The 10,363-nt window shown below is 34.7% G+C and overlaps 2 protein-coding genes across 2 annotated transcripts; one reads left to right on the top strand and one right to left on the bottom strand.

Annotated features, from left to right (window-relative positions):
* Positions 1-283: 283 nt before the first annotated feature.
* LOC140826429 (uncharacterized) lies at positions 284-4,305 on the top strand. The gene is made up of 11 exons (XM_073188727.1): positions 284-555; positions 712-910; positions 1,285-1,367; positions 1,789-1,889; positions 2,049-2,144; positions 2,271-2,324; positions 2,594-2,742; positions 2,838-2,955; positions 3,321-3,405; positions 3,717-3,926; positions 4,008-4,305. Exons 1-10 carry the CDS (start codon positions 453-455, stop codon positions 3,896-3,898), a joined length of 1,170 nt encoding a protein of 389 aa, XP_073044828.1. The 5' UTR covers positions 284-452; the 3' UTR covers positions 3,899-3,926; positions 4,008-4,305.
* Positions 4,306-6,206: 1,901 nt separating this feature from the next.
* On the bottom strand, positions 6,207-10,363 carry LOC140826420 (protein ABIL2-like). Its single transcript, XM_073188715.1, has 10 exons — positions 10,237-10,363; positions 8,971-9,120; positions 8,230-8,312; positions 7,956-8,106; positions 7,587-7,686; positions 7,418-7,510; positions 7,276-7,318; positions 6,955-7,040; positions 6,697-6,846; positions 6,207-6,596 (listed from the first exon to the last, which is right to left on the bottom strand). Exons 1-10 carry the CDS (start codon positions 10,249-10,251, stop codon positions 6,430-6,432), a joined length of 1,038 nt encoding a protein of 345 aa, XP_073044816.1. The 5' UTR covers positions 10,252-10,363; the 3' UTR covers positions 6,207-6,429.

Genomic DNA, 10,363 nt, shown 5'->3' with positions numbered 1-10,363 from the left:
GGTATTAATTATTTTGGAGTTGGTTTAACTAGATTTAATATATGGCAAAAACTTGTGTGAGACGATCTCACGGGTCGTATTTGTGAGACGGATCTCTTATTTGGGTCACCCATGAAAAAATATTACTTTTTATGCTAAGAGTATCACTTTTTATTATGAATATGGGTAGGGTTGACCCGTCTCACGGATTATAACCCGTGAGACGATCTCACATGAGACTCACTCTTAGTATATATCATTCCCGCTCGAGACACGAGATTGAATCTTTTTTATAAGAGATCGACCCGATTGTGAAAAAGTTGGAACAACACGCCTAGTTAACACGCGCGTGTATAGCTCGTGAATCTTTTATCTTCCGTTGAATCCTCTGCTTCGTCTCATCCATTTTTCTCTCCAAAATCCTTTGAATCAAACCCATTCGCACCCAGAAACAATCAAAGGAAGACAAAAAAATGCCGTTCTGCAGCGTCGGCGAAGCACCGAGCAGCAACGATGGAATCAAAATTTTTTACAGACTCTATGGCGGAGGACCCGTCAAAGTTCTTATGATCATCGGTAACGCATTGTCTGAACTTTTTTTTATTGAGATTCTCGATATGTTATTTCAAAGAATTTGTTTCGTTTTAATTTTTTTTCCTTATATGGGTTTTGGATTAAATGTGCTTGTTTGCTGATTTTTCACATTTTTATCTTTTAATTTGTCGACTGTAGGATTAGCTGCGACACACGATTCTTGGGGCCCACAGATAAAGGGTCTGGTCGGAACGACCATCCCTAAGGGTAGTGAATCGGCGGACGGCGATCAGGGCAATGAGAGCGGCGGCGCCGGCGGTTCTGGCGTGGAGGTTTGCGCGTTTGATAATCGTGGAATCGGTCGGAGCTCCATTCCCATCAAAAAATCTGAATATACGTAATACACTTCTATACATTATAAAACCTTAGCTTTAGTTGAGGATATTTAATAATTTCCTTTCATTGTTAGAAACTTATATATGATTGTTTGGGTATTATATTACTTTTTCTTGATTTAATTATCCTTATACTACGATTTTCAACTTTATATTTTATCTTCGATTTTTTTTTGTGTGTGTGTTAGTTTTATGTATCTTTTGTTAATTAGTGGAAAAATAGAACAATCTATAAAATATTTTCAAGACTGGAATTTTATGTGTGACCCACTAAAATTCTTCTTGAATTAGAGTGGGATTCAAATTGTTATGAAAATTCGAGTTGTATCTTTGAAATTATCTCGTGTTATTGAAGAGGATGAATGTACTATTACAGGACCAAAACTATGGCAAGCGATGCAATAGCTTTAATGAATCACTTGGGTTGGAAAAAAGCTCATGTGTTTGGCCATTCAATGGGTGAGTTCTTTGACTTTTCAATTTGAAGTTGGCATTTTTTTGACCAAGTTCTTCTCCTTTAGGTATGAGTTTAATGGAAAGATTCAGTCAAGTGATGTCGGTTCAGAGCACTTGAAAAAGTTCTCTCATATGTAATTTGATTCGTGTTCAAGGTTATTGAGTCTGATCTCGACTATGAGATTTATTTTTTTTTAGGTCTCAAGTGTTAAGTTCTAATGTAAAAATATGATTTTTTCCTTTCTATTGGATTTGTTCGCATCTCCTGAATAGATTTTGGGTGCTTAAAGTGGAGAGTTCCACAATGTTTCTGTTGTTTCTATTACTAAATATGTCTGCAGAATATTAAATATCTCTGTAGAATCAAAATTCTGCATCAAATGGGTTTCTTTGTTAATTTATGAGCTCGTTTTCTATATTGCAGGAGCTATGATTGCTTGTAAATTGGCATCGATGGTGCCTGCAAGAGTTTTATCTTTGGCTCTATTAAATGTAACTGGTGGAGGTTATGAATGTATACCAAAGGTATGAATCCTTGTAGGATCTCTTTGGCTTGGCGTCTAATGATTTGTTTTTGGAAATTTTGCAATGAAAGGGTTGTTGCTGATTCTTAGAATTTGATATAGCACATCATTTGAACTGGTGTATTTGTGTTAGATGTCAAAATATTTCTTATGTTTTCAGATCGATCGCCAGAGTTTGTCGATTGCAATTCGTTTTCTGAGGGCAAAAACTCCTGAGCAGAGAGCAGCTGTTGATTTAGATACACATTACTCACAGGTTTTATCTAGGAATTCTCCTTTACACTTGGATGTAATTTGGACATATATCCATGTTCATATTTTCAATTAATAGTTTTTTTAAATATGTTGGACAACTGGAATTCGATGTTTAATTTCTTTGCAGGAATATCTGGAAGAGTATGTTGGACAGAAGACCAGAAGATTAATATTATACCAAGTAAGGATTTGTTAGCAACTTTTGAGTACATAAACCTGACAAATGTACTACTTTGTACTTGGAAGTTTAAATGTATTTTCTTCCTTTTCAATGGATTTTTGGTTTTGAGGCCGTTAAATTACTTTGACTGTCATGATTTTATGAAATCACTATGAGGGAAATATACAAGATTTTGATTGTAGATTTCCCCGTTTCTTGGTGAATTAAATTCGAGTCTTGTTGATAAGAATGAGATTGCAATATCCTTATATTATTCTTTCATTCTTCAGGAATATGTGAAGGGCATATCATCGACCGGTATGCAGCCACATTATGGATTTGAAGGTCAGTTAAATGCTTGCTGGACACATAAAATGTCACGAACCGAGCTAGAATCTATACGTGCTTCTGGATTTCCTATATTGGTCATTCATGGAAGGTAGCTCAATAATGCTATGTACATGTATCTAGTGTATCTAGAAAAAGTGAAGAAAAAAAATCTGCTCGAGTGACTGACAAAATTATTACATATAGACATGACGTTATTGCTCAAATGTGCCATGCAAAACGGCTTGCGGAGAAACTGTGTCCATCCGCCAGAATGGTCGAACTTAATGGCGGGCATCTCGTGAGCCATGAGAGAGCTGAAGAGGTAACATTTCTACTACCTAAAATTATAATTTATACATCCCATGTTATTTGAAGGTATTGTAGAGTGGACATGTAGTACTGAAAGACTTGTCCCGCTTAAAATACTAGTGTTTTGGCTTTGAGCTTTTCTCTTGCACTAATATGGCCTAACATCCTCTCTCATTTCGAGTAGGTAGTGATAGCAGTTTGTCTTTGACAGGAATGAAGTATTACTAGACTATGAATAATTGAAGCAACCTTGTGAGAAACCTAAAACCAAGCTAATCTCAGCTAGGAAAAAACTAATTCATATTTTCATGCAAAATAAATTGGTTATGAAATCGAATGCAAAGATGCTCACATTGTATCTTTTGGTTGGAAGTTCAGGTCAATAAAGCTCTTCTCGAGTTGATGAAGGCATCTGAAAATATAAGTCTACAAGAGTGGACAAATCTTTCGAGTAAAAACAACAGTAAGTTATTCGTGCATAAATTCTACTTCTTTACTATCACCTGTCTAAATAAGTGGCAGAAGCAGATAAGGGCAGCAAGGGTGGTCGCTGACTCTCCTAACAATTCCTATTTACTTGTAGATTTTCTTCTATACATGTAACAAAAAATGAGAATTTATCATCTCCAAATTTTGGAAACTATAACTTTTTAATATTGCCGCCCTGTTATTGATTTTCTGATCCCATTCCACTGGTCTAGAACGTATAAAAGACGGCTAAAGTTACATTTCTTACTAAAGATCAAGAATCCTTAAAACGTATACTCTTTGCAGGTTCCAAATCTACTCAGAACTTGTTATGGAGAGCAATCAATTCATCTTTCATAGTTGAAAGTGCAGAGAAGCTGCATGTTTTCCTAATATATTTTTTCGGGCTCTTTGTATTAGCGTTCGAGTACATCCGAAGAGCTGCAAGAAGCCTCAAACCAGTAAGAGTTGGATCTGCCCTTGCATAAGCCTATACTGGTGGAGCCTCATCTATTGGTAACTCTTTTTCTGCTGCTGGAAACAAAATAATCACACCTTTCGATTCATCATGTTATGACATGGGAAGGTGTATTACAGGACGAGGAAAATGTATTTGATCGACAGGAAATCTGACAGTGTAAAAATTTTGGGATGAGGGCAATGAGAAGGCTGGTTGGTGTTCATCCAGGGTTGCATCTTAGTCACTGGTTTTAGGAAGTGAACTAATCTTGCAACAGCAAAAACTTGCTACTTCTGGCTCCACTTGAATGAAATTTGTGTATCTTGTTTCTGATTCTTGTCCAAATCAAATTATGTTGATAGATATCAACTTAATGTACAAGTAAATTTATATGGAATGCCAATTTATTTAATTGTTTACATTAATTATCTTCTTAGAAGTTAATACATTACTTCTCTTTATTCCCTCTGAATCTCATTCATTAACTTAGTGGATTCATACATCAGGAAATTCATATTAAGAATAATCCCATATACTTTTTAAATAAAATTAAATGTTAATAAATATGCACAACTTCGGAAAATAAAGAAAAAATTACCGTTGGATCCAAACAATTCAGAAGATTTTCTAACAACATTTAAGACAGTTTCACATATAATTCAAAGCTCATCCAATCAGGATAAAGCATAATTTAATTAATGAAGAATTATATTTTGGTAAAAACTTGCGAGACGGTCTCACGGGTCGTATTTTGTGAGACAGATCTCTTATTTGGGTCATTCATGAAAAAATATTATTTTTTATGCTAAGAGTATTACTTTTTATTGTGAATATCGATAGGGTTGACCCGTATCACAGATAAAAAATCGTGAGATCGTCACACAATTAGACATACTCTTATGTTTTTGTTCATTTAATTTGTAATTTTTTTGGTGATTTTAGATAATTCGAGATCTAGTCCACTAATTTAGGTTTAATTTTTGTAATTTTACACTAGAGTGCATATAAGACGCGAGAAAACAATGTTGCGACATTGAAAATTATTGAAATGTTCGATGCTAGGTCATCAAGCTGATAAAAAAAGATTAAAATTGAAAAAAAAGTATAAATTAGTTAATTAAAATCGTGAATTATTTGAGAATAAAACAGATAAAAGAACAAGTTACATGACAAATAACTAAAACCAGAGATTTGCGCGGTTTTCCCGTAGAAAAACTAATCAATAAAACTTCACAAAAAGATAAATAAGCTGGATTAGTAACATATACTTACATATTTACATGAGCATGTTTACATTTCGATCCATTCCGGCATTTCGTCTCCTGATCTTCCGCTTGCCCGAATCTGGAGGTACCAAACCGCCGCTGACTCGAGGAGCGGAGACGGCGGCGGAACTCTAAGCATGAAGAGAGATTTGATCAGTTAATGGACATATATGCATGTATATTGATTCATATAAATATGAGTAATATACCATAAGAATATTCTGATATGCTTATTTTATTTGTCCAACAAGTTTAGCCAAACAAGCTACAGCCCATGGAATTCTAATCCAAACAAAAAAACCAAAGTGAAATATATTTATTTATTCTACTAATTAAGGGAATGATTCGCCCACTCAAGAATATTATGGATCTTATTTCTAAATTCAAGTTTGATTTCGAATATCATTAAGCTGAATATAAATATTTTTTAAAAAAATAATAATTTAATGAGTACGCTCCCTGTAAGATGGTTTCACGAATTTATTTGGGTTGAAAAATAATATTTTTGACAAAAAATTATATATTTTGATGAGTCAAGTCGTGTTGGATATGAGATACATCTCACAAAATCGAGTTCAAAAACAGTCTCGACAATTTTTGTGATGATGCAATCTTAAATTTGGCATTAAAAGAGTGAAGATTCTGCTCAATTTAAAAGATTTGAACTTCTAAGCTCCCCTAAATTTACATCAAACAAAAGATTTTTTTGATCAAACTATGGCTAATGATTTATTGTTATTTGAATTCCATTTTATATATAAAGCTCTATTATTTTGTAGTGAGTCTCACGTGAGACCCTCTCACAGATCATAATCTGTGAGACGGGTCAACACTATCCATATTCACAATAAAAAATAATATTCTTAGCATAAAAAATAATACTTTTTTATGGGTGACCCAAATAAGAGATCCGTCTCATAAATACGATCCGTGAGACCGTCTCACACAAGTTTTTGCCCTTATTTTTATGTACAAAATGCAATATTAAATGCAAATTAAACAATGTTCAAATTATATATTAATAAAAATATGCAATATTGAAAGTTGATTTTCCTCTGACAAATGCTTGCATTAACTTTTAAAAATTATATTCTTGATGAATTACACTTACTCTCAATATTGCAAAATCAAGATGTGAACCTGAAGCCTAATGAAGAAAACAAAAATCACACAACTCTCCCAATGAAACTCGAAGAAAAAAGTAAACAAAAAAAAAAAATTAGCAAAAGGCTGATTAGAGGATGATTGAATTGATTCATGCAGGATTTCTTTTTCACCCCCAACATTTTTTCCATCAATATTCATCCAAATAAGTATACAAGGTATCATCTTTCTTTGATTTCCGTCTACTGAGCAACGATTTGAGTAGCCGTTTGCTCTTGCTAGGATACTGTTCGTTCTCTTTGGGACTTTCTTTTCCTTTGCGAATTCGCATTGACGCTGATTTCCGAGGTTCAGAGACGGTACTGCCAATTTTAACCGATAGAAGAAGCACAAGAGTTAATATGAGCTCCTAGCTGAGCAGATAACCATTGAAAGAGAAGGAAGGATCTTGTTCATGTTACCGTTTGTCTTCCAAGAGAAGGGTCTGGTGTCGTCGGGCGGCTACGATTTGGGGTGGTTGGATTTGAAGTTTTTGGGGTAGTGGGCTTACTCGAGAGCGAACTGGTCCGTAGAAGTGGAAACCGGTGCGGTGATACTGTTCTTTTTTCTGGTTACAAGAAACAAAAAAAAAAAAAAAGCATGATGATCACAATTAATTCTTGAAAATGAAGACTCATCTTTCAGTTGATTATTGATATAGGAAGTAGTAACGAACCCGTATCTCTATTAGGCATGTCGGAGAATGAAAAACTTCCAAATCTTGGAGTAAGTTTAGGAGAAGGTAACGTTGAATGCCCTTTACTGCAAAAGAAAACAGCATAAAGTTTTGTGAAAAAGAAGGGGCGGGGTCCTCCTTATATGGACTGTTTAGACGGTGGAATTACCCTGATACAATATAGATTTTCAGAAGATCAATTAAACATAAAATTTAAATTTTTCCTTTTGTCGAGAGGCCGGGCGTTGGTTCAGCCCCAGTAACTATGTGACCTCGATGTGTAAACTTGATGGATGATGATTTGGTGCACAAAGAACTCACCTGACTACAGCTGGTGGAGTTTCGTTTATCGTTGTTCGTATAGCTGCAAGTTATATTATCTCGTGAGAACTAAAATTTTATGAAATAAGGTTATGCAAATGCAACGAACTCGACATGAAATGAGAAATATTCGACACCCTACCATTCTTGAATCGGTGCCAGCCATCGCCATCATCCTGGTTGCATCCTCGGTATTTCGACTTCGAGCAAATGGCTCCATCCACAATCTCTCCCACTAAACAATAGGAGAAAAAAATTTTGCATAAGAAAATTTATTATAATCGAAAATAATCTAATATGTAACAATTTACTTGGCAGGATGTATCTCTTGTGGTACTTGGGAGTCTTGATCACTAATGACTGCTGAGAAAGACCTTCCCGATCAATATAATCTCGGCACGTCCGAAGTCTCTAAATACATCATAAACACATTCAAGATTCGGAACGAAAAAAATAGTTCATTTGTTGAGATCTACGCAATAAAAGATTATGTGTATCCCAGGATACAGAAGTAATACAATTAGCATGTTAGGAGGTGTTATACTCAAGTTCACAGAATGCAGATAATATCATGTACATGGTGATAGAATTTCTGGTTTATGGACTATAAACATATGGAATTAATATTCTAAAATCAAGAATTGCAACGTAGTAGCAGCAGTCATGAAATTTTGCATCACCTGCTCAATGCAAGACACACGAAGCTCGGTTCGAGTGACTCCATCAACCTTTTCGTCCAACAAATCATTAACCTTATATGTCACCGAGCCCAGATGATCCACTGTATTGACAAGAGCTTTAATGGCATAATCTTTCAATGTATTCACCACTCTACATAATCAGCAATATTTTGGGAGGGGCAACTTGAGAAAAAACTTTCTTGGAGTTGGAGCAGATATAATATTAAGAAAAACTTGAAATTGACCTCTTCAATAATCTAGTATAACAACTCACATATATTTTTGGTCATCATTGGTATAAGACAACTCAAAGTATTCTGCTGCTGAGTACAGTTGTTTGCTAAGATTCTTCAAGTCCTACAGAAATAAACGAAACAATATCTAGTTGTTGTATCTAAACTCCAAAGCCAGGCCAAAACAATGAAGCTGCAAAGTAAATATCAGAAAGGTCATTGAAAAACACATTATCAAACGGCAGACATTTAAACAGCTAATTGTATTTATACTGTAGTTGTGGAATTCTTTGATTCCAATTTTCGATCCAAATGCAAGCTTCGCTTCTTTCCTCCTAAACTAGAAAGAACTCAAACGGATATGGTCTGTTAACAGTAACAAACACTGGAGCGACCGTGTACAGCAAGAGTAGGGGCAACTGACTCCCTTTAGATAACAAAATATTTTCATTTGTACTTAATTAGTTTCGACCACTCGACTTAATTCCTGGAGTCGTCCCTTTATATATATGAATATGATTCGAAACTAACAGTGAAGAGATCTTTACCCATTGCAGTTTCACAACAAATCATGGTCCAGATTTGCTAAATATAAATTATTATACTTGTTTCACACGGATATTTCATTTTCACCATTTTACAACTCGATCCACCATCATCATGAATTCGCTTTGATATTTATTTGACTAGGATAGGATAAAATCAGTAATGAAATTCTACCATACAGTAAGGACCACCAAATAGATGAACATTAAAGAACCATAAAAGAAACAATAAATCACCTTCAAACTATCAGAAAAGAGCATACTCTGCTGCATGGAGACCTCGTCATAATTGGCTGGCTCACGGGGGAATTGCATTGAAGCAGTTGCAGTCATTGTCTCCATCGAATCGGAAGGACTAAAATGGTCGCTAAAAGGTCTTTTTCTACACTGCAACAACCATTCCCACCAATATAACATAATAACGAAATTGTGATTTAAATCTCATTCAATGAAGCTAAAAAAAATTGAACTGTGCACAGTCAAATAATTAACAGAACTTAGAATCGTAAACATGACGGTCCTTGGAAGAAATTGTGCAATCCTGATAAAGAATAAGGAAAAAAAAAGTTATGTTTTCTTTTATTTTTACAAGAAACGTATGGACAGCTAGAATCTCTTCCCATCGTTGAAAATCAGCAACTATAACAAAGACAAACACTAGAGTGTGCAGCGCAAAGGGACAAGACATTGAGAAGAATGAGCCAGGATAATGCCTTTTCCCAATAACAAAATCCATATTTTAAAGGAACTAGGATTCCATAGAAAAGCTAATATAGACAAAACTCGACCAATACGCTCCAATATTTTATATATATATATAAAACAATGTTTCATGAAGTTCACTGAATACCATTTTATCCTAAAAAACCACCAAAATGATTGCGATAGGGAAATCAAAAAAATTTACAAGAAAACAAGATTTGGAAGCCAATTCAATCAAATTACATACAAGGCAGTAAGGCACTCATAGAACAGCAAATTCATAACAAAATTGAAGAGGTAAATAAAACATAATCCCTCAGTCTCAAGTTCAAGGATTCAAAAACTCACCTTCAAACTTCAAAAAATGTTCAACACTCCTTTTCAGCAATTCACAAGAAGAAAAACAATGAAACAGAAAAATAACACTGCTTTCTTTCTTTCTGGAACTAAAAAATGCAAAAAAAAAAAAAAAAAAAAAACGAACACCCAACAATCCCTTCACATTCAAGCTTGATCATGGATTCAAGATAGGCAAAATAAAGACAGCACGAATAGGCCCGACAGCGACGATTATGGTTGGGTGCCAAGAATTTGACTAAACCCACAAGAAAAACGACAAGATTTTCTGAATAATCTTTTCAATTCTTTTTGTGGGATTAAGCTCAAGTTTGAGGAGCATATAAAGGGGAAGAATGGCATGGAGAAAAGCACGATAGGGCAAGAATTATACTAATTTATAAAGCATACGAGTAGTGGGAGCTTTTAGTGACTTTTTGGAGGGGCAAACTACTGTATAGCTACCATCTTTGTAATCATTGCATGTTTCCTGGGTCAGCACTCTGAAACATTTGACCCTTTGTATTCCCATCCTAAAATCCTGAAACGGCTAAAAGAGGTTCCCTTCTCGTCTCTTTTAATGAGTTCATAC

The sequence above is a fragment of the Primulina eburnea genome, chromosome 1 (genome assembly GCF_022965805.1).
Source record: "Primulina eburnea isolate SZY01 chromosome 1, ASM2296580v1, whole genome shotgun sequence".
Lineage (NCBI taxonomy): Eukaryota > Viridiplantae > Streptophyta > Magnoliopsida > Lamiales > Gesneriaceae > Primulina > Primulina eburnea.
This window is presented reverse-complemented; position numbering and strand designations above follow the sequence as displayed.